Source organism: Salvelinus namaycush, chromosome 1 (genome assembly GCF_016432855.1).
Source record: "Salvelinus namaycush isolate Seneca chromosome 1, SaNama_1.0, whole genome shotgun sequence".
NCBI lineage: Eukaryota > Metazoa > Chordata > Actinopteri > Salmoniformes > Salmonidae > Salvelinus > Salvelinus namaycush.
The window spans coordinates 56,214,975-56,242,235 of NC_052307.1; the positions used below are offsets into that span (position 1 = coordinate 56,214,975).

General features: G+C 41.5%; 3 protein-coding genes, 1 long non-coding RNA gene and 1 pseudogene across 9 annotated transcripts; 2 read left to right on the forward strand and 3 right to left on the reverse strand.

Moving 5' to 3' along the window:
* Window positions 1–4,677: 4,677 nt before the first annotated feature.
* Window positions 4,678–9,462, reverse strand: LOC120055905 (G1/S-specific cyclin-E1-like). 2 transcript variants are annotated; one of them, XM_039003951.1, is made up of 12 exons: window positions 9,296–9,462; window positions 8,751–8,798; window positions 8,474–8,561; window positions 8,313–8,372; window positions 7,912–8,081; window positions 7,341–7,476; window positions 6,755–6,901; window positions 6,565–6,660; window positions 6,152–6,286; window positions 5,794–5,905; window positions 5,504–5,661; window positions 4,678–5,330 (listed from the first exon to the last, which is right to left on the reverse strand). In XM_039003951.1, exons 2-12 carry the CDS (start codon window positions 8,762–8,764, stop codon window positions 5,214–5,216), a joined length of 1,233 nt encoding a protein of 410 aa, XP_038859879.1. In that variant the 5' UTR covers window positions 8,765–8,798; window positions 9,296–9,462; the 3' UTR covers window positions 4,678–5,213. The 2 variants fall into 2 exon arrangements, with proteins under 2 accessions (XP_038859879.1, XP_038859887.1); XM_039003959.1 differs by lacking the exon at window positions 8,313–8,372 and having other exon boundaries at window positions 9,296–9,461.
* A 298-nt stretch (window positions 9,463–9,760) lies between these two features.
* LOC120046105 lies at window positions 9,761–12,965 on the forward strand. 3 transcript variants are annotated; one of them, XR_005476775.1, is made up of 5 exons: window positions 9,761–9,902; window positions 10,493–10,563; window positions 10,688–10,747; window positions 11,366–11,497; window positions 12,633–12,960. It is a non-coding gene; the product is annotated as an uncharacterized LOC120046105 (long non-coding RNA). The 3 variants fall into 3 exon arrangements; XR_005476777.1 differs by lacking the exon at window positions 9,761–9,902 and adding an exon at window positions 10,290–10,423 and having other exon boundaries at window positions 12,633–12,965; XR_005476776.1 differs by lacking the exon at window positions 10,688–10,747 and having other exon boundaries at window positions 12,633–12,956.
* LOC120046083 (tumor protein p53-inducible nuclear protein 2-like) lies at window positions 12,833–15,925 on the reverse strand. Of its 2 annotated transcripts, XM_038991023.1 has the most exons (4): window positions 15,779–15,925; window positions 14,335–14,500; window positions 13,993–14,128; window positions 12,833–13,869 (listed from the first exon to the last, which is right to left on the reverse strand). In XM_038991023.1, exons 2-4 carry the CDS (start codon window positions 14,459–14,461, stop codon window positions 13,641–13,643), a joined length of 492 nt encoding a protein of 163 aa, XP_038846951.1. In that variant the 5' UTR covers window positions 14,462–14,500; window positions 15,779–15,925; the 3' UTR covers window positions 12,833–13,640. The 2 variants fall into 2 exon arrangements, with proteins under 2 accessions (XP_038846951.1, XP_038846961.1); XM_038991033.1 differs by lacking the exon at window positions 15,779–15,925 and having other exon boundaries at window positions 13,993–14,153; window positions 14,335–14,446.
* A 143-nt stretch (window positions 15,926–16,068) lies between these two features.
* LOC120046092 (protein C19orf12 homolog) lies at window positions 16,069–24,270 on the forward strand. Of its 2 annotated transcripts, none has more exons than XM_038991050.1 (3): window positions 16,069–16,559; window positions 17,231–17,404; window positions 22,588–24,270. In XM_038991050.1, the coding sequence occupies exons 2-3, from the start codon at window positions 17,245–17,247 to the stop codon at window positions 22,851–22,853; spliced, it is 426 nt and encodes a 141-aa protein (XP_038846978.1). In that variant the 5' UTR covers window positions 16,069–16,559; window positions 17,231–17,244; the 3' UTR covers window positions 22,854–24,270. The 2 variants fall into 2 exon arrangements, with proteins under 2 accessions (XP_038846978.1, XP_038846972.1); XM_038991044.1 differs by lacking the exon at window positions 16,069–16,559 and adding an exon at window positions 16,624–16,872.
* Window positions 24,271–25,481: 1,211 nt separating this feature from the next.
* Window positions 25,482–27,049, reverse strand: LOC120055921 (annotated as a pseudogene).
* Between the last annotated feature and the right edge of the window lie 212 nt (window positions 27,050–27,261).

The following is a 27,261-nucleotide window of genomic DNA, read 5'->3' on the forward strand; positions in this document are numbered from 1 at the left end:
TGACTAAACAACCTAGGTAGATATAGGTTATTAGTATAGGCATGTATTGCAAACCAATAGAGCTCAACTAATACTCATTGAATATGTTGATTGATATTAATCATTTCAAAAATGTAATACTGCATGTGGGACTATGGGAAACCTGAATACATGATGAATATCAGTGCTATTTCACTGCTACCCTCCCTCTGCCTTGCCTCAGGGATAAAATGTGTCACCAAGTGGCTTATTTGACATGACAAAACACATTTCTATTGACCCTAAAGTGTCACAGAGTCAGCCTCCCAATTGAAAAATATGTAGCCACAAATGTTTTCCCTTGCACCTTTGACCGAGTTTTAATTAAGAATACATGCACCTTTTTCTCGATCAAAGCAGGATTACATCAATTTGGTCATTCCAATGTTGACACATGGTGCCATTTGAATTGCAATGTATGAATGATATAAAACACAAACGTTGGCCAAAGACTGTTACTATATGTAGGTGGATTCCCTTTAGCATTTTCAGTGATTGGTGTCTACTGTACCCCCTATCTAGGTGTGAACTCTTGTGCGGCTGGTGGCTGAGCCAATGGGCACCTGCTGCTGCCACAAGCGTCTGAGCTGCGAGAACAAAGGGGCCATTGAGCGCATAACAGCTGTTGTGCTGTTTCCTGCCTGGCTGCCTGAGGGCCCCATGCCCCAAGAGCCTGTCTGATGGGTGAAGCCCCCCCCCCCCCCCCCCTATCTTTAAAGAGACAGCAAGGGCCGCTGCTGCTTTAATGCAGCGTTAATCACTGAACATTGATGCAGAACAGTCGATGGGTGTGAAGAGCACCAGAGCAGAAAAGGAACAGTCCATATTTTTTCCCAACAATCGTTTGAAATGGTTGAAAGATTATTTAGGGGATAACCTCAGATGGCATGGTTCACTCACATTCCTGCCATTAGTAAAAAAGAGTGAAGAATTGATGTAGACTGAATATCCAAATGATTTAGTAAGACAATACTATCAATCCATTTGATAAATGCATCTGATAAATTCAGCTGGCCAAAGAAAAACAAACCCTTAGGTGATCCAATCTGGTTTGTGACAAAGTGAAGGACCAGAGCATTAGACAAGTACACGAATTACTCCCAGCAGCATCTGTCGAGTAGTCCCCGGCAAGTCTTACAAGAGAGCAGCTTTGACAGTGAAAGCGTCATACTGACATCTAGTGGATTAGTCCTGTGTATCTTTAAGCACACACTCCTTGACTGCAAGCAGAGGGCACTGTCTGTCAGTGAACGCATGAAAGAGACAGCCATTATAGAGGCCATCCCTATGCTCCATTTTGTTTTCATTCAGATGACTTTCCTTTTTGTCCCCTTTGATTCCAAATCATGGCAAGTTACAGTGAATAAGAAAACAAACAAAATGACACGGAAGATGTTTACATCTACACCTTTCACATACCTCCTGTTTTCTGTACTTTACACTAGCCCAGTGCACCACCTCAGATGTCATCTTTGTGGCCAATATTCTGTGAGTTTAAAGAAAAGCAGATGATTCTAGTGGTTTATATTTTACAGAAACGTGCTTTTATCTCACTCTTCTCTTAAACAGTTTAAATCTTATGTCATGAACTTCAATAACTTTCAGCATAAACTTTAGTTTAGCAAGAGGCACATATAAAAATGGTAAGGCTTTAAAAGGAGCATCTAAGGGTACGCCACATTGAGAAGCATGAACACTAATGAAATGGTAGACGTATAGTACCAGTCAAAAGTTTGGACACACCTACTCATTCAGGGGTTTTTCTTGATTTTTTTTATTTTTTTTCTCTACATTGTAGAATAATAGTGAAGACATCAAAACTATGAAAACACACATGGAATCATGTAGTAACTAAAAAAGTGTTAAACAAATCAAAGTATATTTTAGATTCTTCAATGTAGCCACCCTTTTCCTTGATGGCAGCTTTGCACTCTTGGCATTCTCTCAACCAGCTTCACCTGGAATGCTTTCCCAAAAGTCTTGAATGAGTTCCCACATATGCTGAGCACTTGTTGGCTGCTTTTCCTTCACTCTACGGTCCAACTCATCCCAAACCATCTCAATTGGGTTGAGGTCAGGTGATTGTGGAGGCCAGGTCATCTGATGCAGCACTCCATCACTCTCAATATTGGTCAAATAGGCCTTACACAACCTGGAGTTGTCTTGGGTCACTGTCCTGTTGAAAAACGAGTCACACTAAGCGCAAACCAGACAGGATGTCATATCGCTGCAGAATTCTGTTAGCCATGCTGGTTAAGTGTGCCTTGACTTCTAAATAAATCACTGACAGTCACCAGAAAAGCACCCCCATACCATCTCCATGCTTCATGGTGTGGCCCACACATGCGGAGATCATCTGTTCACCTACTCTGCGTCTCACAAAGACACGGTGGTTGGAACTAAAAAATCTCATATTTGGATTCATCAGACCAAAGGACAGATTTCCACCTGTCTAATGTTCACTGCTTGTGTTTCTTGGCAATTTGACCATGAAGGCCTTATTCATGCAGTCTCCATTGAACAGTTGATGTTGAGATGTGTCTGTTACTTGAACTCTGTGAAGCATTTATTTGGCAATTCAACTTCTGAGGCTGATAACTCTGGGTCTTCCTCTCCTGTGGCAGTCCTCACGAGAGACAGTTTCATCATAGCGCGCGTCATGGTTTTTGCGACTGCACTTGAAGAAAATTTCAAAGTTTTTTACAATTTTGACTGACCTTCCGGTCAGATTGACTGACCTTCAAGTCTTAAAGTAACGGACTGTAATTTATCTTTGCTTATTTGAGCCGTTCTTGCCATAAAATGGACTTGGTCTTTCACCAAATAGGGCTATCCTCTGTATACCAACCCGACATTGTCACAACACAACTGATAAGCTCAAACAAATTGAGGAAAGAAATTCCACAAATTAAGGCACACCTGTTAATTGAAATGCATTCCAGGTGACTACCTCATGAAGCTGGCTGAGAGCATACAAATATGTCAAGGCAAAGGGTTGCTATTTTGAAGAATCACAAATATATCGGTTTAACACTTTTTTGGTTACATGATTCCATAGTTTATGTTTTGACTAATTTTACATGGAAAATAGTTTAAAAAATAAAGAAAAACCCTGGAATGAGTAGGAGTACAAACTTCTGACTGGTACTGTACATCATTGCCAGTGACACGTTCCACTCTGCTCTATATATTTTTTTGATGAGTGACATAACTACAAAAGCTATCATATTGTACGTTTGTCATTAACCCAAAGATGATTTGCCAATTTCTAAATAAATTCCTTATCCACGTGTGATTATAAAACTGATGACAAGTTGACTTCCATTGTGGTCCTATTAAAATGGTAAAAAAAAAACTAGACGACATCGTAGGCCTATGCTACAGTAGATCTCGCCTACTAGGCATACTTGGGTTACACATACACCATAACACACATCAAAAATGATAGGACAGCGTCATCGTAGGCTACAGCAGGACTTCCTCAGTAGATCAGCAAGCTCAAGCTCCTAAACTGAATTAGATGGTGATGCTGTTGGCTTAAAAGCTGTCATCATTGGCCTCTCCAGGATGATGAGTCATTGAATAACCATTGGCTCCATACAGAATATTCAGACACAAATCTCAAATGTGGCCACACCCTAAAGTAAAAGGCAGACCAACACAGTAGCCAACCAGCCAATGAGCTGTGCACAGCCGACATGCATGTCGGTCTGTCTTGTCCTTAAGACCCATCCCTGGCATGGCCAGGCACGACTCCACCATCATTAAGTTTGCCGATGACAACAGTGGTAAGCCTGATCACCGACAAGACAGCCTATAGGGTGGTCAGAGACCTGGCCGTGTGGTGCAAGGACAACAACCTCTTCCTCAACGTGATCAAGACCGAGGATCATCGACTACAGGAAGCGGACCGAGCACGCCCACATTCTCAACGACGGGGCTGTAGTGGCGCAGGTTGAGAGATTCAAGTTCCTTTGTCCACATCAAACTATCTTAGTCAAAACACACAAAGACAGTCGTGAAGAGGGCACAAAGCCTATCCCCCCCTCACAGGAGACTGAAAAGATTTGACATGGGTCCTGAGATCCTCAAAAAGTTCTACAGCTGCACCATCGAGAACCGCCTGGTATGGCAACTGCTCGTCCTCCGACCGCAAGGCACTAGAGGGTAGTGCGTACTGCCCAGTACATCACTCCAGCGTCGCCTGACCTCTATACCAGGCAGTGTCAGAGGAAGGCCCTAAAAATCAAAGACTCCAGCCACCCTAGTAATAAACTGTTCTGCTACCGCATGGCAAGCGGTACCGGAGCGCCAAGTCTAGGTTCAAAAGGCTTCTTAACTTCTACCCCCAAGCCATAAGACTCCTGAACAGCTAATCAAATGGCTACCCAGACTAGTTACATTGCCCTCCCCCTTTACACTGCTGCTACTGTTTATTATCTATGCATAGTCACTTTAAATCTAGTACCTACATGTACATATTACCTGGACTAACTGGTGCCCCTGCACATCGACTCTGTACCGGCCTGGTAGAACCAGCCTGATCATTGAGTTCACCAAGCTATTTCACACGCAATAAAACAGAATAGTGAACACAGCAGGCTGGTTCAACCAGGCTATAATCCCTGTCCCTGGACAAGGCAAAGACCCACAACATTGTAAAACATAAAAGCTGTCTGCGACAGTGACTTTATTTAAAAAAGAAGTAGCAGCATCTCATTTCAAAACAAATATCATACATTTTGGTAAAAACTCAAATGCAAGAGAGAAAGTTGCAGAGTTAAAATACAATCCATATTTCTGCTTCTGAAGCAGGCTGTTCCACTTGTCCATTTTGGCAGCAGAGCTACTGGTCCCCAAACCTGGCAGTATTATCTTTCTCAAAATGGCAAGCGTGAGCTACACACACATTCATCCACTGTTCCATCAATCCAAGTCCACCTTCTTTAGCAGCACCCAGAGCCAGTGACAGCTCTGGGTTTTTGGCAGGTGGTCCAGCTTGGCAACACTCCAATTAAAAACTGTCAATCACTCAAAAAAGACAGACATCCATTCACCTTAGCACCAAAACACCTGCACGCATATAGAAAAAGCATTTGAGCACATGTTGGTGTAATGCAATGGATTTCTCCCAGTCCTACAATATCTTGGTCCCCATCTTGAGACTTCCTCAGCCCATACTAACCCAACGGAAATCAAGAGACAATGCCCTCTGGTTTCTCGCTGCTGGGGGGTGGAGTGAGCACTCCGGACGGTATTGGGGAACTCTGGCTGCGATCTACGTCCACTTGTGGGTAGGAGCATGCCTTCGCCTAAAGAAGAAACCAACAGAACTCTCAATACAGGCTGCAACTCAGCTGTGTACCACTGAACACAAGAAACAATCGGAGGGAAAAAATATTCGCTCTGAACAGCCTGATACAATGCCCTATGCCAATGTTTGACATTGTGGTTGAAAACCATACAAATCAAACGATGCCCTCACCATCCAGTCCAGATAGGCAGCATGGGTCTGAATGTTATGCATGTCGTCTGCTGGGATTCCTTTGAAGGGCCTCAGGGCTGAGCTGCCCACTTCTCTGATGGACATGGCAAAGGGGACCATCCACCTCACACAAGCCTCAATGTCTAACCACTTCAGCGCTGCACAGATCAAGACAAAAGGGTTCTGGTTAGGGCTAACACACCCTTGACAAGTCCACCAAACCACTACAACTCAGTGGTAGGATTGAAGATGTTGATTGACCTGAACAGCCTCAGAATGAAACGCCCTACCTGAGACTTTCTCCACCAGCTCCAGCGAGGAGAAATGGAACAGGGCAGAGGCAGCCAGGACTCCATAGCAGAACTCCAGAGATTTCACATCCAACACACACAGGTCCAGGAGCTATAGAGAGAAAACAAAATGAAAAGGAAAACCGCGAGCACAATAACACCGCATGTGCACAACACCGACCTGAGGCAATGAGCCATTCTGAGGAAATGTGAAACCATTGTCTTACAACGCCATCGTGTATAAGCAAAAGCACTGTCGTCTGTGAGACCATATTTTGCCTTGATCTTCTTAGGTATATTTTGTTGTAAGATACCATGAATCACGTGCGGTGGCGGGAAATCTCAGTTGTAACCTTACCTCGGCAATCTGTACAAACGTAGTTTGTGGGTACTGTGGGATGAGAACCTCCTCGGACTCTTTCAGGTAGGCAATCTGCATGTAGATGTTTAGCCAGGACACAGATGTCTGGGGACTCAAACGCCACTTCAGCTCCTGAGCAAAGGGGGACACAGTAGGAAGAGCCACATGATGATTTCATTCCACAGAGAAGAGTTCCCCAGCTCAGTACACATGTTTCTTCTGAGTCTCCTACCATCAAGTTAAACAGGAACTACCATTAGTGACAGAGCATCATTAGGAACACACGTAGTCATTTTTAACAGTAAATGGCTAAACGTTGATCATGTCTCAACAAGCTTTAGACAACAATAAGGATGTGTGACCCATCCGTACTGAGAAACACTGGGACGTAAAGCGTTTGAGAGGCATACCTTCATAATGATTAGCTCCATACATAAGATATCCTCCTCAGTACAGGCACCATCAGTAACATAGGCAAATTGATGCAGCTTTGGAGGGTAGATTTCCTGAAAAGCGTAGTGAACACGTTAAAGATCTCCCTCTGATATACAAAATGGAGAAAATTACTTAACACAGGTTGTAGAAGAGGCTTCTCCCTACCTCCATTTTGGCAGCTATAAACAGAGAAGAGATGCCGATGAGCTGTAGTGTTGACTTGAAAACATTGGTCTGCGTGGCCATGAACCTATCAAAGTAATCCTGAGCCAGGTAGAAGGTTTCTCTGTGCAGCTTGTACAACTCGCACACCTGAGAGAGAAAACAAGGTTGAGAATACAAGTTGTAGGCAAAGTCAGAGTAGCTAAGGAAGAGATCCCCACGTAATAATATTGATCATGGTTCTCTATACCATAGGTCTGACACGACCCAACTTTAAAGATCAATGCTGATTCAGAAATTGGGTTAAAGGCGGAAGACATTTTGGTTTAATGCATTCAGTTGTGCAGCTGACTAGGCTTCCCCTTAGAATATGTTAGAGCTTAGCTAATACTCATCACCTGACAGCCATCTCTTCTGTCTAGCCCCAGTTGACTTAGTTAAACTGGGGCCATACATCTATTGGTAAAACTAATACACTCACCACCTTAAGATAAAAAAAACATTGACACTGATCAAGTAACATTGATCAAAGTAGTAGATACACTGTGGGAGACAAATGTAGGAGTTTGATACAGAAAGAGCTACAAACCTCTATTAGCCAGTCCAGAAGAATAGCCCTCATCTTGGGTTGGAGGTGTGGGTGTTTCGTCATGATGTGGATGTCTCGAGAATACGTCTCGTCTTTCTTCAACAGGTTGTTCCATACGTCCTCTCTGCTTGCCCAGCTACAAAGAGCAACACATCCCAGAGGGTTAGCGTCCATTTCAAATGTGTAGTTTTCAAATTAAGAGATCAACGAAGAATCCCTCAACTTGATTCTGAGTGCAAACACAGAACTGTAATATTAAATAGTATACAGGTACACATAATGAGTGTCAAGGAGGGATCTGTTCTTATAACAGCAGACTGTACACTCTTAGAAAGACAATAGTAGTGAGAGGACTACATGGTCTGTTACATTCAAATGAAACAGGTGAACACATTGGTTATCATAATGCTTGGCCTTGGACAGTGTAAGTGCAGAGTTTAAGGTATGAGGTCATGCAAACTCCTAATGAAAATCATACATTACTTATCAAACATGTCAAGTAACCACTCCTGCTCTTTAGCAGCGTCACTGCATCTTGCCCATGTTGTCCCAGATACCAGAAGTGACTCACCATAGCACAGGAAGAGGGGAAGACCTGGTGGGGGTGACAAATATGTTTTTGAAGGTGTACTGAGCAGAAAACCCAGTGGTATTCAAGGCAACTGGTTGATCGACTTCATTGTCAGGCGTGGGGATCCGCCTGCACGGGCTTGTGAAAACCGACTCAGGATTCCAGCACACCTGCACAGGAGGGATAAGAAAATAGAAGAAAGCCCAACTGATAAAAACAAACAGCATGAAGAGGATTCTGAGACTAATCAGTTGCTATTGGTGTCAAACACAATTGTGTCATTTATTGAACAGTCCTGATGAACCTGTGTAGGTTAACCTGACTGGTGTGTTGCTAGCTAAATCCAACAAATGCATGGTCTGCAAGGGAATGCATTGGAATAGTACAATGCATGTAGTTACCTGAGTTCCACACTGTTTCTTTTTTATCATCTCTGCCACTTCATCTGGGTCTTGCAAATACTGAGGATTGAATAAGTGTTCATTTTGATAAACCATATTACAAAGACATAGCCAGGTAACCATCTCGCTACAGTAGCAATACCCAGATAGCAATAACTTACAATGGCAACGTCTGCTTTTCTTTTCCTGGATCTCACTGTAGTTTCCTTGGGCACCTCGTGATCAATAGACTTGGATTCCACATTTCTCCTGAAATGACACAGTAAATATTGAATTATAATATGCATCCTGCTGAAATGCTAAGAAACGTTTTAGTTATTGCTCGCTAACTAGCTACGCCACGGCTAGTTAGTTAGCAAGCCAGCTACCTAGCGTGAACTTTTTTCGTCACCTAGTTACATTGACAAGACTAGTTCAAACTGCAAAACTGAAACTTACCCCTTTCTTGGCATTATAGCCCACGTGTATCCCTCCAATATAGAGAACCTGCAAACATTAAATATTTTATTTGTTCAAATTTTAGGTAATAACACCATAACCCAACCCCCCACGTAAGACTCACAAAGCCAACTCGTCAAAAGCTCTTGGCGCGGGCAAATGGAAGTGGGACAATGTTAAAGGACGACAAACAATATGAAATACTGCAACAATTGTCACAAAACCACGAATACATCGACACCAGATTCCACACTATCACCTAAACCTAACAGTTTGACTTACAGTCGATGGAAACGAGTTCATTTATTCTAAATGAGAGAGAGAAGCTGGACAGAAAATGGCCGAGCCATCAAGTATGCCATTTTCCATTCACCCGCTCTAACAAGCTCTCACAAAAACACTATCCATCCAATGTTGTCCATCGCCTTTCAAATTCAGGATATTTACAATCTTAACACTCATTTCGAATCACGTTGAGGGAGTTTGATTGAAAAGTTGTAAGACTACTAGCTAACAAGAGATATTTCAATTCTTTGCCAGCTTACCTAAAAATATTCCCCTGCGAAGATGTCCACACTTGGCTGAAAGGATCAGACACAATATAGCTACAGTTCTTAGCTAGCTATTCAATTATCGTTCGATTCGTGGCCTCTGTCATCAAAAGGTAGCTGTGAACTTTGCTAGCTACTTGTTCTTGTGCGGTGAGTTTTGCGCCTTGGCTTATAAACTGCTTGCTGTCTACATATTATAAGGGGCGGTCCGAGCGGGTGATTTAAATACTTGGCGCTGTTCAGTAACCCTTTGCAGTTACATTTCAACGAACATTATTATTAGTCATTAGTTGTTCAGAAGTGAAGAGTGAAATCACCTGAAATCTTATGTTGTGTGAGAAATGTACATTATAATGGTGTTCCAAATATTGCATTTATCCAGCAAAAGGGAGGTGTGCCTGGTGCGGCGACAGCTCAGGGGCGGTACTTAGAATCCGGAACCACAAAGTACCGCGTGGCTAGGGAAGACGGATGTAAACAAAGACTGTGTCCTTCTCAAAAACCTGCAAATCCGGACGTTATGCTGATTTTCCCTGACATTTTTAAAAATGTTTTTCTGTCAAGCCGACAGAATAGACTTTCGCTGTCCATAATGCAAGAGGTAACTTATGTCATTATTTTAAGATCAAATTAATGCCGCGCAATTTGCTCAACGAGAATGGTGATGGCGCCATGCACTAGTGCATTAGCTACGTTTAGTGGCTTCCTCTTGTCTACACTAATGATTTGTTGGAAAATAACAGTGCAGGTTTAGTCAAATACATTTTAGACACCATCTTATGCTTTCATATATAATTCATACATTTGCGTTTTCTTATCAGAAGACGAGGAGGCTAATCTGCACCCTATGTGCCTTTTCTCAGGCATAACTGTTATTTTAATATGTTTCATGAGCCACACGAAGAAAACACTGGATTGGGTGACAATCACTCATAGATCTCGAAACCTGCATTAACGTACACTTTGACCAGGCACGTGATCAAGCTAGCAGCTACATGGGAACGAGTCTCATTTCAAAGCCACTGTGCCTCCACATTGCAACTGGTTTAAAACAGTTTCTGAAACTCGTTGGACGTGCCAAATTTGTGGTTATTGGAATGATTCATGTTCAAGCCTTACCAGGTAAAGATTATTGAGACGCATGTCGTTTTTTACTCTCTTTTTTAAAAACTTTGATTTTATGTTTTTCAGGCACACCTTTTGGAAGCATGGCCTCAAATTATTGAGGAAGCACGCCACGAATCTATCACAATGCAGGAATTGTAAGTATAAGCAGACAGAAGAACTCCTTACTTTTTGATGTTACTAATATTGTAGCCTATGTAAACCACAATATTCATCCTCAAGGATGACTGGAAATGAATTGTCTGTTGATCTTTTGAACAGGAGGGGCTGATCATTGAGGACATGCATGACGTTCAGTACACATTCTCAATTGGACCAGAGGTGTGTGCCTCTATGACAGCAGTGTGTGCAGCGGTGAGGGGGATCAGTCCACCTCTGCCTTTTGGAGTTCAGATCCTCCTCTCTTGCTGTTGCACTGGCTTCAGGTTGATATAGCTGGCATTGCTTATTACTGATTAATACATGCATGCAAGAGTGCTTCAGGCTAGCCTGGAATTTGAGTTTAATAGAAAGATCCGTGTTAAGAGGTTGGGAAAAGTAAATGTTTAGCTACCTATTTCGTTGTTGTCTATTTCCAAGGTATGGATTTTATCAGGGCAGAGGGATATGTCTTCTCACATGTTGCTGATGAAGGCCTTTTGAATGCATGTGTCGGAGTCCTTTTGCGATACGGCAAGCAAATAAAGGCTGAACATGTACAGATCTTCACTGATATAAAAAAGAAGCACAGGTGCGCAATCGTTCAAAAAACATTCCAGTCAGACAACCCCACTGGCTAGCCTAGATGTCCTGATATGGCATTTCAGAAGGTTTTCAACATGCAAGTATTGCGGCTAATATTATCCGTTAACGGTACCGCAAGGAGATGAAAGGTACAATTTCTGACTTTTGTAGTAAGTGTAATTGGATGTTTTGTGATTTGTGGGTTTGTGTTCCTAGCTCCCATGCCCTGACTTCAGATGTGAGCATAGTGGAGACGACAGCCAGAGCAGCTGCGTTTTTTCCTCTCTGACGGGCTCATTATCACTGGAACAGCCACAGGGGTTCAGGCAGATCCAGTGGAACTCAGAGGTGTGTCTTGTCTCTGAATGCTCTGACACATACAGACATGTATGTACGGTATGACACATACACACATGTATGGTATGACGCACAAACATACTGACACATACAGTAATATAAAAAGACCCCCAACTCGTTTAAATGAATACCAAAAAAAACAAATAAGGCATAGGCTATTACTGTGTAATCACTATTTTACCACTTGGATCAAAGGGCAGCCGACACTCAGCACATACATTATATATCTGAGGCATAATGCTAGGTGTATCATTTTAGGAATGCTCAGCGTGCACCTTAGTACAAACATAGTTTACTTTCCCTTTTTCATTTTCTCTCAAACATGCCTGTAGTCTTGGTTAATAAGGGAGTGCCCTTTTTCTAAATGTCATACATTCTCCCTAACCATAACACACACCCTAACAAAAGTATGTTCAGTCACCTCACTCAATTCCATACCACTCCCACTGCATACGAGTCTATGGCATACTTCCTACATTTGAAAGGGCAGATAGTTCCTGGCGTTAGTTTTTCATGTGGCCCAGAGGTTAAGCTTCCCTAAAGCCCATGGAGCCTCTGGGCCTCGCTGCTGGCCTTATAAAGAGCAGCCTCGTCTGGGGAGAGGATGGCAGCCTCACAGTCCCCCCCAGTCTGGATCATGCTGACCATGGGCACACAGCCAGGTCCTGCCCTTGCCTGCCACAGCCCTGCTTGGCTAATATAGACACCAACATCATCTGCTATTTTTAAGCACAGCCTACAGATGGCTGACTTAGATAGAAGGCTGTAAACACAGGCAGGCTCTGGCCAGACTGCCGCACAACCCTGCTGCCTAGTTTGGAGGTGCTCCTACAGTCTCCCAGTATGATTTCATTGGGCTGGCTCTGTTGTCAGATTGGTATATGGAGCTGCCAGAGTCTGGATTGATCTCTTTCCTCATGTGTTTTTCTCATATCATCTCTGAACATACTTTTACCATTTACTTATCAGAGATGATGCATGACACTTGCAATGCATTCCTAAATCCAACCATTTAGGTATTTGTTTCATATAAGCTCTTGCACAGCTTTCCAATATAATGAGCTCAGTAAACATAATGTAACATCTCAAAATATTTACTCAACAATCTTTTATTTTCTATTTGCAGATGTTGCAGTCTGTAAGACTCCCAGTTTTTATTGGCTCAGGAGTAACCCATTACAACATGGAACACTACCTTGATGCTATTGCAATGATAATTGGCTCTCATTTCAAGAGGGGAGGTGTTTGGGCAAATGCTGTTGATCCGGAAAGCGTTAAGAAGTTCTTGGGGAAGGTGCGTTTGCTTCGAAAATGAAATCCACTAAATGTGCTACTAAAATAATTTAATGCAGAACAATGAAATACATTTGGTGGTAATAATACATGTAATTACTGAAGTTGTCTCATGCTATTTAATAAAACACAAATAATACCCAATCAAAACAAACTTGTTTAACAATTTTTCACATTTAAATATACACCAAAATAGCAAAAAAAATCTGAATATATTTACAAACAGGTCTTGTAGCAGTATAGCAAACATACGAACACACTGGGAATAAATGTATGAAAACAAAGTGAATCACACAATTAGAAAACATACATTAGAAAACAGTGTTCATCATTATTTGGTAATCCTTACATACATTGTATTTGTTCAGAGGTCCAATTACTCAAGAGTGATGTTTTGTGTCGTCACATATCATATACAAAATAGCTTTTCATAGCTATGAAACTTAATTAACAACTTTTCCTGAAAGCAATATACCCACAACGTATCTAAATCTAAGGCACACAAAGTAATAGCAAAATGTATACCATATTCAATAAAATTTGTATATATTATATTATTATATTATATATTTGCAAGTGCTAAAACCTTTTGCATTTCATACACTAAATAAAAGTTTATCAGAGCTATAAGACTTAACAGTAACAAGCCAGTTATAATACTTTTCACATGCGCACACACATCTACTCAAGGCTATTTCACTCTCAAACTGGGCTCAGCATGTTAATAACATACTCAGCAAAGGGGGTTCCCTTGATCAGGGTAAAGAAATTGACAAGGTAATATGTCTACGGTCTGTATGTTAAGTGGCTTCAGACAGTGACGTGGTTCCTCAGTAGACACTCAGTAGTTGTACAGACGCTGGCAGGGTTGTTTGAAGTGACCAAAGCGTCTGTCAGAGGGGGAGAATCGCATCTTGGCAAGGTTCTGTCTCTGGAAAGCACTCCTGGTCAGCTTCTTGCACTCCACGTGAGTCCTGGCTTGCTGTATGGCAAGCAGTTGGACGTTGCATGGAAGCGGGCTGCCCCAGGCAGCTAACCTCCAGGACACATGCTGTTTGACTGGCACAGGCCTGCAGGGGGGGGGGGGGGGGGGGGCACACAGAATAACTGTAAAATGTGGCGCTCCTTTCTCTAGGATAATGGTTGTGTTATCACACTGACTAAGTAGATGGATCCCCTGGATGAAAACTGACCTGGGAGAAGCATCCTCTTCATCTGAGTCTTCCTCATCGCTGGTCTGGTGTCTGATCTGGTATACAGACATACTGGGATGCTCAATCAGCAGGTTCTCCAAAGGGTCTTCCTCAGGCGGGGTCAGGGAGTTGCTCTCTGGAAACATCAGACCACAAATGTACTAAACCGAGACCAAAGAGGAAAAACACTAGTGAGACCTCTAATAGTGACCATTAGATCTACTATCCAAATAACTACAATGCTACCATTTACAAAACAAGTAACTGCAGACAACAATGCCCATACCAGTTCAACAACTAACTTGTGATTTCAACTTTCAGGGAACATAATTATCGGCTTACCTTGAATGTTGATAACGACCCATCCTCCCTCCTCAAACTCAATGAGCTCCTCATAGGTTTCATTGTCATCTGTGGAAAAATCATTGTCTGTGCTACCAAGGAAATGGGCAAATATCTTTCCAATCATTGTGTATATGTTTGGCTCCCTTGGCCCTCTTATTGCAGTCTGCAAAGAAAATGAGTTAACATAGTGTTATAGTATGTTGCCCCCATAAGGTAAACAGTTGCATAACGAATGCAATTATTGCTAAACTGGTAAAATTGCAAAACTGATCATGGTAAAACATTGCATCAAATGCAAGAAAACAGCACAACCTGAAAAGGCATGTGTAGTTTAATATCCACATTGACAGAAAATAGATTGGAAACTATTCCCGGGAAGCAGACGCTGAACAACATCTTACATTATGACCTTTAGTATTTAACATTGGGTCCTGGGTTAATGACCCTGCCAGCACAGCAGAATGAGGAACAGCATTCCCCTTGGAAGCTATCTGCAGACTGGAGGACATGGCATCCTTTCTGACCAGCAATCTCATTTCAAGCCAGAATCTGAATCTTAAGATATGTTCTGAATAAACTAATGTGGTGAATATGAAGCCAATTGGCCAAACTATGGTGAAAACAGCTGGTTTGTAAAAAAATATATATATATTTTTTAGTGTATATCATTTGATTAAAAAGGCCTACATTTCTAGTCAAATAGGCCTATTAAAAACATAATCAGGTATAAACAGTATGTGTATGTCTTTCAGGCTTGATGTGTCATAGACTAGACAGAATACCACAACATCCACTTTTAGTCCTCGGGCTGTCCAGACAGCCACGGTCTTTGAATCCCTTGGTGTACTTGTCAACCTATATTGTCAATAAACAGCTACACCCCAGCCTGCCAGCAAGGGAAGATCCAATTGTGCCCAGCCAGAATTAACTCATAAGGTGCTAAAATGTATTGCATATCTTTTCTGGTGTGCCATCAAAAAGTCCATAAATCGGAAGTTTAAAGACATGTAAGACAATCCTTACATTAGCCCCTATTCAAGATATATACATGTGTGATAGAAACTATTAAATCATTTTAAAAAAAAATAGGAGAGTAGTTTGGGTGAACTTCATGTGAAATTCGCTTTTAAACTTCTTCAATAAATAAGTAAATAATTAAGAACTGCATTTACTATATGTAATTCACTCACTGACAATCAAACAAATAAACTAACCTACATACAAAATTACACATGACATGGTTACAATTACATGGTAGTCTACCAAACTAAAAAGCTGGCTTAATAGGACACTTTGGGGATGTAGAAATCAATACAAACAATGCAGTGGATAGATAAGTTAGTAGGCTAAAGAAAAGTGTCTAGACAACACATGAACAAAGGCTGTTACACGGATACAACCTCTCGCACAATGTTGAAGGCTACGATGTAATTGTTCTTACCTGACAAATGTATATTTAACGGGCGGTGGCCGACGGCTGGCTCGAAACTATAACTGATCTGTAATTGTTTTGATACAGACTTGTTTATGAACACCAACTGCTTCCCTTTGCTTTGGTGGGTGGTGAACGTAAACAAAAATCCCAACTCGAAGGCGGAGCTTCAGCTGGTTGCGCACTAACTAACCTTTGTCATCATATTTTGGCAACTAGCTGTCAAGTGAACAAAAGTGTCCTTCCTTGAAACATACCTAGATAATTGGTTTGAACCGACGTCCAATCTTTCAAATAGTCTAGGCGTGTGGTCTATAATAACAAGTCAAAATACATAAGAGTGGAAGATTTCTTTTTTTTGTACAGCTGTTTACAGTCCGCAACAGTGGTCGACTTCGTTTTGCATGGCCCGGTGCCCCGTTAGCACGGAGTTGGTTATTTTAGATAATTCCATTGATTCTTAAGAGGAGTCTCCACCAACCTTGAGCACTGGGACACGCAAAACGAACCCCACCAATATGACGAAAAGGGGGGAATTGTTTCAATGACTTTTCGTGCAACATTGTTGCAAATATTTGCCGCGTAAACGACAATTATGACAGGTTGCCCTACTGAGACCTATTTATTTGACTGTGTTGTATTGTGCTTCTAACAAACCACAGCGAATCGTTTTAACAGGATGTGGGCTTGTCCTAAACGAATGTCCCGTCATTCACCGCGGTACTATTTTTTTTTACCAACGCTCATTATACACAAACAGTTACACATCATCGAAGTGCGAGATCTGACGGTAGGGATTCACCACCAATGTTTACTGTAGGCTATTTTCATATAGGCCAACGTCAGAGTCCGTCCTGTGTGATGGGGACAACTATGTCGTTATGTAAAGGTTATTGCCACACTTTTAACGGAGAGAGAAAGCTGATGGCCACATGATGACACACACTAACAATATGTCGTCTTAACGCCATTATTAAAGGCATACATATCAGAAGTGAAGTAGAATTATTGTTATCTGCGGTCGTTATTATTGTGGTTATAACATAAATCCGAGGGAAGCATGTCGAATCTCTTGTGTGAGAAGTTTTTGACTCATGGCAATGGTCTGCATTAAGTTTCAGTTATTTTCCCAGTCTCTTTATGCTAAATATGATAACTGAATTGATTACAATAATATAGTTGTCTGGTTTTGTCAACATTTGGAGTGAAAAAGGCCTATACCATTCATTTGAACAATAGTTTATTTTACTTTTGGTATAGGCTACTCTCAGCCGTGTTATGCAGTTCATTACCAGAAGATGGCATACTCCTAGTCATAAGGACATTTCACAGAAGTCAAGTCATAAATCTCTTCCAGTGTTAAATTGGTAGTGGCTATTTTTACTCGCAATGTATACTAGAGACAGATGAGTTGGCTTGGTTGCATGTTGATCTTCAGTGTCCCTCTTGCCATAACACCAGGGAGAGCAGCTACAATGGCTCCACGTATGGATGATGTCATGCAACTATGCTGTGACCTGTCTGCAAATCAGCAGATAAAAGCAGCAGTGAAGAATTCTGGGAAAGGATCCGCAGTGGCAGGAGGGACTGCATTTTTAGGGGGTCTTCTAGGTGGTCCCCCAGGGATTGCTGTTGGTAAGGATCCTATCAATTAAGTAACCATAATTATAATAATCTGCATTTCCCTACTTCAACCACAAGGTGGAGCCATATCCTTTCTCAAACCAATTGTATTGAGTGCAGCTATGAGATTTTCAGTGTATATGCAGTAGGCCTATAAAGTATGGCATTAGGGTAGAATAATTCTCAGCCAATGTTGTCTTATGATTGGTGAGGTAGATTTGGATAAATATGGGTGTTTTATTTTTATTTAAGGCAGCAGCTACTCTTCCTGGGGTCCAGTAAAATTAATGCAGTTATACATTTAAAAAACATTACAATACATTCATAACAGATTTCACAACATATTAAGTGTGCCCCCTCAGGCTTCTACTCTACTACCACATATCTATAACACAAAATGCATGTGTACATATTATTGTGTGTTTGTATGCATGTGTCTATGTTTCCCCGCTGTTCCATAAGGTGTATTTCATCTGTTTTTTAAATCTAATTTTACTGCAGGCATGAGTTACTTGATGTGGAATAGAGTTCCATGTAATCATGGCACTATGTAGTACTGTGCGCCTCCAATAGTCTGTTCTGGACTGCATGGGAGTCCGAGCTGTGTGCCAGTAGTTTAAACAGACAGCTCGGTAAATCATCAAATCATCACATCAAATTGTATTAGTCACATGCGCCGAATACAACAGGTGTAGACCTTACAGTGAAATGCTTACTTACGAGCCCCTAACCAACAATGCAGTTTTAAAAAATACGGATAAGAAATAAAAGTAACAAGTAATTAAAGAGCAGCAGTAAATAACAATATCGAGACTATATACAGGGGGGTACCGGCACAGGATCAATGTGCGCACAGTTGAGGTAGTATGTACATGTAGGTAGAGTTATTTAAGTGACTATGCATAGATGATAACAACAAGTAGCAGCGGTGTAAAAAGAGGGTGGGGGGCAATGCAAATAGTCTGGGTAGCCATTTGATTAGGTGTTCAGGAGTCTTATGGCTTGGGGGTAGAAGCTGTTTAGAAGCCTCTTGGACCTAGACTTGGCGCTCCGGTACCGCTTGCCGTGCGGTAGCAGAGAGAACAGTCTATGACTAGGGTGGCTGGAGTCTTTGACAATTTTTAGGGCCTTCCTCTGGCACCGCCTGGTATAGAGGTCCTGGATGACAGGGAGCTTGGCCCCAGTGATGTACTGGGCCGTTCACACTACCCTCTGTAGTGCCTTGCGGTCGGAGGGCGAGCAGTTGCCATACCAGGCAGTGATGCAACCAGTCAGGATGCTCTCGATGGTGCAGCTGTAGAACCTTTTGAGGATCTGAGGACCCATGCCAAGTCTTTTCAGTCTCCTAAGGGGGAATAGATTTTGTGGTGCCCTCTTCACGACTGTCTTGGTGTGCTTGGACCATGTTAGTTTGTTGGTGATGTGGACACCAAGGAACTTAAGAGCTCTCAACCTGCTTCACTGCAGCCCCGTCGATGAGAATTGGGGCGTGCTCGGTCCTCTTTTTCCTGTAGTCCACAATCATGTCAATACCTCTCACAAATACAAGTAGTGATGAAGTCAATCTCTCCTCCACTTTGAGCCAGGAGAGATTGACTATGTTAGCTCTCTGTGTGTGTGCAGCTATGAGATTTTCAGGGTATATGCAGTCTGCTTATAAAGTATAGCAATAGGGTAGAAATATTATGTGCATCCAAGGGACAGCCGTGCTGCCCTGTTCTGAGCCAATAAACATTTTCCTAAGTACCTCTTTGTGGCACCTGACCGCATGACTGAACAGTAGTCCAGGTGCGACAACTTGGGCCTGTAGGACCTGCCTTGTTGATAGTGCTGTTAAGAATGCTTTATTATAGACAGACTTCTCCCCATCCTAGCTACTGTAATATCAATATGTTTTGACCGTGACAGTTCACAATCCAGGGTTATTCCAAGCAGTTTAGTCACCTCAACTAGCTCAATTTCCACGTTATTCATTACAAGATTTAGTGTAGGTTTAGGGTTTAGTGAATGATTTATCCCAAATACAATACTTTTCGTTTTTTAAATATTTAGGACTAACCTATTCCTTGCCACCCATTCTGAAACTAACGGCAGCTCTTAAGTATTGCTGTCATTTCAGTCGCTGTGGTAGCTGACGTGTATAGTGTTGAGTCATCCGCATACATAGACACACTGGCTTTACTCAATGCCCTGGGGAATTCCTGATTCTACCTGGATTTTGTTGGAGAGGCTTCCATTGAAGAACACCCTCTATGTTCTGTTAGACAGGTAACTCTTTATCCACAATATAGCAGGGGGTGTAAAGCCATAATAATAATGTTCTATACACTGATCTTTACAGGAAACCTACTGATCGTAACAGTTTGTTGAGGGCTGATCGCTGTCACCCACTTCCCTTGAAAAATAGTTTGCCCTACAGCCAATTCTGTCGAATCAAAAGAATTTGCAAAAAACAATCAGATTTTGACAGAAATATGGCTGAGTCGCAAAGAAAGTTCAAGGAGAGGGGGTACAAAAGTGATCAGATTAATATTGCCATTGAGAAAATTCAAAACAAAACGAGACATGACCTTTTTCAAGGGCAGTCTCGCAAAAAGACACATTCTTGTATTCTAACTACCCGCTATTCAAAGCGCTCTGAACTAATTAAGGGAATCGTTCACAAACATTGGCACATTCTAAAATCCGATGATAGTCTCGGTAATGTGTTTTCGGACCTTCCCTTGGTCGTATTTTCTCGGGGCAGAAATCTCAGAGACCAATTGGTACACTCTAATTTACCACCCCAAGATATTCCTGAACAACGTCTATTTGCGCCCCTACTGGATGGAAATTCTAAGTGTAATGGCTGTGCTCAATGCAATTGCACTTATAAATGCAGATCCTTCAAACACCCACAAACAGGGAAATCGATCCCAATCAAAGGTGTTATTACGTGCTCCACTAAGGCAGTTATTTATCTTATAACTTGTCCTTGTGGTAAAAATTATGTGGGTAAAACAAAGCGTGAATTAAAAGTACGTATCTCAGAGCATCGTAGCACCATTAGGTGCCAAAACTTGACCTACCCAGTTGCGGCCCACCTTTTGGAGGCAGGCCCCTCGATTTCGTCTCTGCGTTATATTGGCATCGAACATGTCACCCTCCCTAGGAGAGGGGGTGACCTTGATAATTTATTGTTAAAACGAGAGGCTGCTCGGATCTTTAACTTAAAGACCCTTGCTCCCTTCGGTCTCAACGTGGACTTTGATCTGAAGCCATTCTTGTGATTGTTGTGACTTTGCCATTGTGGTTGTTTGTAGGCTTGTGTGGTCTTAAGTGAGTCTATGATCATATGCTATCCATTTGTATATTTTGTATGCTGCTCTTTCTATGCCATTTTAATATTTGAGAAATTAACCAATGATATTAGGCCACTCTTGGCCATGATTACAGACACCTGTGTGTCTTGACACTATATATAAACGAGTCATCCCGCAGTGTCTGTGATTATACCCTGATGAAGACAGCTTGCCTGTCGAAACGTTGGTAAATTAAATATTTTTGCATCTGAGCTCCTAGAGTGTGCGGCTCTCCTTTATTTTTAGGTGTAAAGCCATAACACATATGTTTTTCCAGCAACAGACTATGATCGATAATGTCAAAAGCCGCACTGGAGTCTTAACAAAACAGCCCCAACAAACTTTTTATCATCAATTTCTCTCAGCCAATCATCAGTCATTTGTGTAAGTTCTGTGCTTGTTGAATGTCCTTCTATTGTCAATTTGTTTACTGTAAAATAGCATTGTATCTGGTCAAATACCATTTTTTCCAAAAGTTTACTAAGGCTTGGTAACAGGGTGATTGGTCAGCTATTTGAGCCAGTTATCCTCAGTAATTTTCCATCCAAGTTGTCAGACCCCGGTGGCTTGTCATTTTTGATAGACAACAATACATTTTCCACCACTTCCACACTTACTTTATGGAATTAACAAATACAATACTTGTGTTTCATAATTTGGTCAGATATACTTGGATGTGTAGTGTCAGCATTTGTTGCTGGCATGTCATACCTACGTTTGCTAATCTTGCCAATGAAAAAATCATTAAAGCAGTTGGCAATATCAGTTGGTTTTATGATGAATGAGCCATCTGATTCAATGAATGATGGAACAGGGTTTGCCTTTTTGTCCGAAATTTCATTTAAGGTGCTCCAAAGCTTTTTACTATAATTTTTTGTCATTTATCTTTGTTTTATAGTGTAGTTTCTTCTTCTTTTCTATTCAGTTTAGTCACATGATTTCTCAATTTGCAGTACATTTGCCAATTGGTTGTACAGCTAGACATATTTGCCATCTTTTTGGCCTCATCCCTCTCAAATATAATTTTTTTTCAATTCCTCATCAATCCATGGGGATTTAACATTTTTACAGTCATTTTCCTAATGGGTGCATGCTTATTAGTAACTGGGATAAGCAATTTCATAAATGTGTCAAGTGCAGCGTCTGGTTGTTTGTCATTACACACCACGTACCAACAAATATTCTTCACATCAACAACATAGGAATCACTACAAAACGTATTGTATGACCTCTTACACACTATATTAAGCCCAGCCTTTGGAACTTTGGTTTTCCGAGATATGCCTGCTATATTGTGATCACTACATCCAGTGGATTTGGATACTGCTTTCAGGGTAATTTCTGCAGCATTAGAAAAGATCTAATCAATACATGTTGATGATTTCATTCCTATACTGTTTGTAGCTAGGTTGACTTATAACCTGAACCAGTTTGCAGGCACTAGTTACAGTTTGAAGCTTTCTCTTGAGTGGGCAGCTTGATGAAAGCCAGTCAATATTTAAATCACCCAGAAAATATACCTCTCTGTTGATATCACATACATAATCAAGCATTTCACACATGTTATCCAGATACTGACTGTTAGCACTTGGTGGTCTGTAGCAGCTTCCCACCAGAATGGGCTTTAGGTGAGGCAGATGAACCTGTAGCCATATTACTTAAGCAGTATTTCACATGAGATCCTCTCTATACCTTACAGGAATGTGGTTCTGAATATTAACAGCCACACCTCCACCATTGGTATTTCTGTCTTCTCTGTAGATCTTAAAACCATGAGTGTTTAACCATCTGTGGGCTGCAGCTCTTCTCCCCTCTTGATCTTCTGACACAGATCTCGTTTGTGTGGCTCTTTAGGTGGTGCAGTAGGTGGCCTGTTGGGATGGTGGATGACCAGTGAACAGTTCAGACCTCTCCCTCAGATCATCATGGAGCTGCCTCCCCACCAGCAGCAGAGGCTCTATGCTGATATCATGGCCGTTTTGGGCTCACTGGACTGGACAGACCTGGCCCAGCTGACCGCCCTGGTCATAGGGAATGCTACTCTCCAGCAGCAGGTCACTGCTGCCCTACTCAGTTATATCACAAAGGAACTGAGAGCAGAGGTGAGATATGGGGACTGATCTACACAGACTGAATATCTGGAGGAACTTAGAACACACATTTGCTGCCTTTTGAAAGAAACAACTTTTTGTACTCAAATTCAACTCCAGCTTATTTTTGGAGACTGAAATAACCTTCAGTGGAAGAGGCCTTATTTAGTTAATACATTGAGGCTCATGTCAGACCAGTCATGTTACCCAATATCTGATCATATCCTTTGATAAAGCAATGGACAATTTCACCACTTTTTCACGTGATTTTCATTACCTCCAGAACAATACCAGTGTCTACATGTGTGAAAATGGCACATTTCTACTTTTTGTAGAAACAAATATGGAGTTAAAACCCAATGACATCATCAAAAGTTAGAACATATTTAAAAACAGTGATTTTCAAACACTTTGAGACTCGCAGTGACGTGAGGAGCAAGAAAATACCCTCTGGCTCGAAACTTTTTTGAAAATCACTGTTTTGTTACTTTTAATCCTAGCCTGTTATGTCACAGAGAAGCATTTTTTTATGACCTTTCTTATCTTTTTAACCACAGATCATTAAAACGCGCTGTTTTTACATAGTGTATGTAGACACTGGTATGGCGCTGGAGATAATGAATATGAGGTTGAAAAGTGGTGGAATTGCCCTTAAATGTACACATTTGTTTTGTTTTAGATGAGAAAGTTTTACCTCTGAATGTAGCGGTATGATTGAAACTTCTCTTGCAAGAACAGTCCAGCAATTAATCAATATGGTGCACTTTATTTGTACTGTAGGGCATCATTTGTTGCCAATATTCTGCACTGAAATGTACACGTTGAATATTGCTGTGCATTTATAATTTACATTATTTGCAACAAATACAAAGACAATGACAAAATAACTCTGATCACTCCTCTTGTAAGTGTGCCTGGGATCTCAAGCGACTCATGCGTTGTGAACATGGTAAGAGATGAGTACTTCTGAGAAACCGGCCTTGATACTTCTGGCGCCTAATGGTGATAAGTCCCACCTAGTCCTAGAATTAACTAATTGGGAAAATCTTAGACACTTTTTGTAATGCTCTGTACTAAAGAGTTTATATGAAAATCATGATGAATGAAATAAAGGTAAATGGTGACTTGTATGATCACAAGCTTTTAGTATGACATCATTAAGCCAGAAAACATGTTTCAGTGAATCAACTGACAGTTTCGTAAGGGAAATTCAACCACTTACACATTATTTGTAAGAAAAGGAAGACAATGCTACGCAATGTAATCTCCTGGACAGATGCATGCACGGAACAGAATGGTATCTCATCTGACTCAATTACGTAGTATTTTTGTTCTGGTTTTCTGAAATGGTACGCAATGTAACATAGTTCCTTTTTTCAATGTTTCAAATGTAGACTTTTGAATAATACTACAATCTTAAGGTATTAAAGCACTTTTTGAAGTATGTGCAAAGGTTGTTTGTTATGACGTCTCTGTGCATTTTTTTTCTAGACGTTTCCTTGTTCCTTCTTTGCAAGCAAATGTGGTCATGCAGGTTGTCATAACATCATACAGAGAAAGATAGATTATTCATCTCGAGGACAAATTTCATAAGAAGTTATGTCATTCGTTTCTGAGAGATGGTTGTTAGTCTTGTAGGAATGGCTTACGAATAAACAGTTTAACCGCAGCTTTTTCAAATTCCAATGGTTTGAAGTCTCACGATATCATATTACATCACCACTTTATTGGTAGTCTGGGATGTGAGAGCAGTCTTATATCTTCGTTGAAAAACCTTTTAGACAGTAGACGAGTTAAACTGATTTTGTTTGAAATGCCTATGAAGTGTTATTTTTTATTTTATCTCACCTTTATTTAACCAAGTAGGCCAGTTGAGAACAAGTTCTCATTTCCAACTGCGACCTGGCCAAGATAAAGCAAAGCAGTGCGACAAAAAAAACAACAGAGTTACACATGGGATAAACAAAAGTACAATCAGTAACACAATAGAAAAATCGATATACAGTGTGTGCAAATGGAGTAAGGAGGTAAGGCAATAAGTAGGCCAATAGTAGCGAAGTAATTACAATTTAGCAAATTAACACAGGAGTGATAGATGTGCAAATGATGATGATGTGCAAGTAGAAATACTGGTGTGCAAAAAAAGTAAATTAAAACAATATGGGGATGAGGTAGGTAGTTGAATGGGTTGTGTACAGCTGCAGCGATAGGTAAACTGCTCAGATAGGTGATGCTTAAAGTTAGTGAGGGAGATATGTCTCCAATTTCAGCAACTTTTTTTTTCTCCTACGGGTGGGTATTATGGTGACCAGTGAGCTAAGGCGGAGCTTTACCTAGCAAAGACTTCTAGATAAAGTGTTAATGATAGACATGAATGAATAAGTTCTTTCCAAAATGTAATTGGCAGTTGGCCTGAGTATTGCCAATGACAACACTAGAGTTAGGAAAATCAAGTGATGCAAGAACTTTCTCTAAAGGCTTATTTACTGCACCTGTTGCCCCAGGACTGTTTCATGTGTCTGCTGGACTTTGTAACACTAAGCACTGAATATTTTGATTACAGCTGTTTGGAGGTCAACAAGCAGTCTTACCAGGTGTTCAGGACAAGGATGACAAAAGGTTGCTATCAAAATATTTTATTTTATAGGTAAATGGTTGATATGAATGTGATAAAGAAGCATAGGTATTGTCATTTAGAGTTATAATTACAGGTACACAATATAGGCACATTATCTTAGTCCACATGCCTTTTTTAAAGAAGATAAGTATAGGATGAATATAAAAGTATTCAGTGCAAAATATTTCATGTAAACAAAGATGCTTCGTGTGTGTATAATGGACAGTCAACAATTCATAATACAGGTTAACATTTATCAAACGGATAACACAAATAAGCTCCCCAATACACTCAAAGGTATATTAACAGGAATATATTGATCCAGTAGTGTTCATATTTGCACAATATTTATCATTACATGTGATCATGTAACGTCTTGATTTGACACTTTTCTTCACCACATACTAATTCAGTAAATACTTTTCAGTGTCCTCTCACATTGTCCAAAAGTCAATCCAATTCAAGTCAAGTGGTTTGACAAGCCAGTGAGATTGGGACTTTGATGGTGCGGTTTTAAATAGTTATACGGGGACCAAGAGTTGATCTGAGACTCAACCCACTTGTGTGGTGCGTGCTCATCTACCCGCTCATCTGCCTCATCGTCGATAGTCGCCTCGTACTCAGGCATGACCAGTTCGTATTCATCAGAGCAGTTCCTCCCATCGCTGTCCCCCCGTGAATGCACCTCGTCCTGGGTCAGCGCCCCGTGGTCCTAGAGACTGAGGTGACACAGTCGACATACCCTCACAGGCTTAGTAGAGATGTGGCAGATTACGGCCCGGTTCTTGGAGCAGGCGTTGCAGACGACGAAGCCGCAGCGACGACAGTGGTGGCGACGTTTGTTGACCCCAAACGTTTTAGCGCAGCGCATGCAGATGGCGGACGCCCGGTCAGGGATCCAGGTGGTGGCGAAGGTGCATCCGGGCTGGCAGCCGGCATGCTGCAGCTGCTTGGACCTGCAGTCCTCGATGTGCTCCATCCAGGCCTGCTTCTCCTCAGCAGAGGCAGCTGACACGTAAAATGACTTCCTTGGGGTGCGGATCAGCCACTGGTTCTCCATGCTGACCCCGTCCTCCAGGTCCTCTAGCTGGATATCCTCCAGGGAGATTATCTGTTGGTTCTTGTGCCAGTGTCCATGAAGGATGATGCTACCGTAGACCAAAATGTCATTAAACAAGTAAAATACTTTGGGCTGTGGGCGGCGTCGACACAGCTTCATCAGCCGCCCCTCGCCTATCAAGACCCGGCCAGGTCTGAACAAAAACTTCCCAAAGGGGCCAAAGGAGTTATCCACCGCCAGGATCCGCTCTCTGTTCTCTTGCGTGAAAGCCAGCTGGTCCACCATGATGAGCTGGATTACAGCACTACAGGAAATTAACAAAACATTCACAAAATGTAAATACAATTGAAATAACATTAAGATTTAAACATGAGCTGAAATGGTAGGCCTATGTCACTAATGATCGAATAAATGTATCGTGAGAAATAGTCGATTGTACCTTTTACTCTCCGTTTTGTGATAAATATCTTGTTTACGCTGCAGCAGTCTATGTCTCGGTAGTAAATCGCTTAGTTCCCGTTTGACCACCATACAGTAGGTTTTGTCAGTGTCAAGTAGTCGTTTCTGTAATGACGAGTGAGTTGCCACGAGAGGTCCTTTATATGTGAAACTCACATTTCCTGTTGAGTCGCACGGCATGGGGAGTTCCAAAACAACTTGACGGGGAGGGAGAGAAAGAGAGCAATTAGAATGAGGGAAAACAGGCAAGACCAGATTCTCAAACATGACGGGATGTGACTCGGGGCATAGGGATCCTGTTT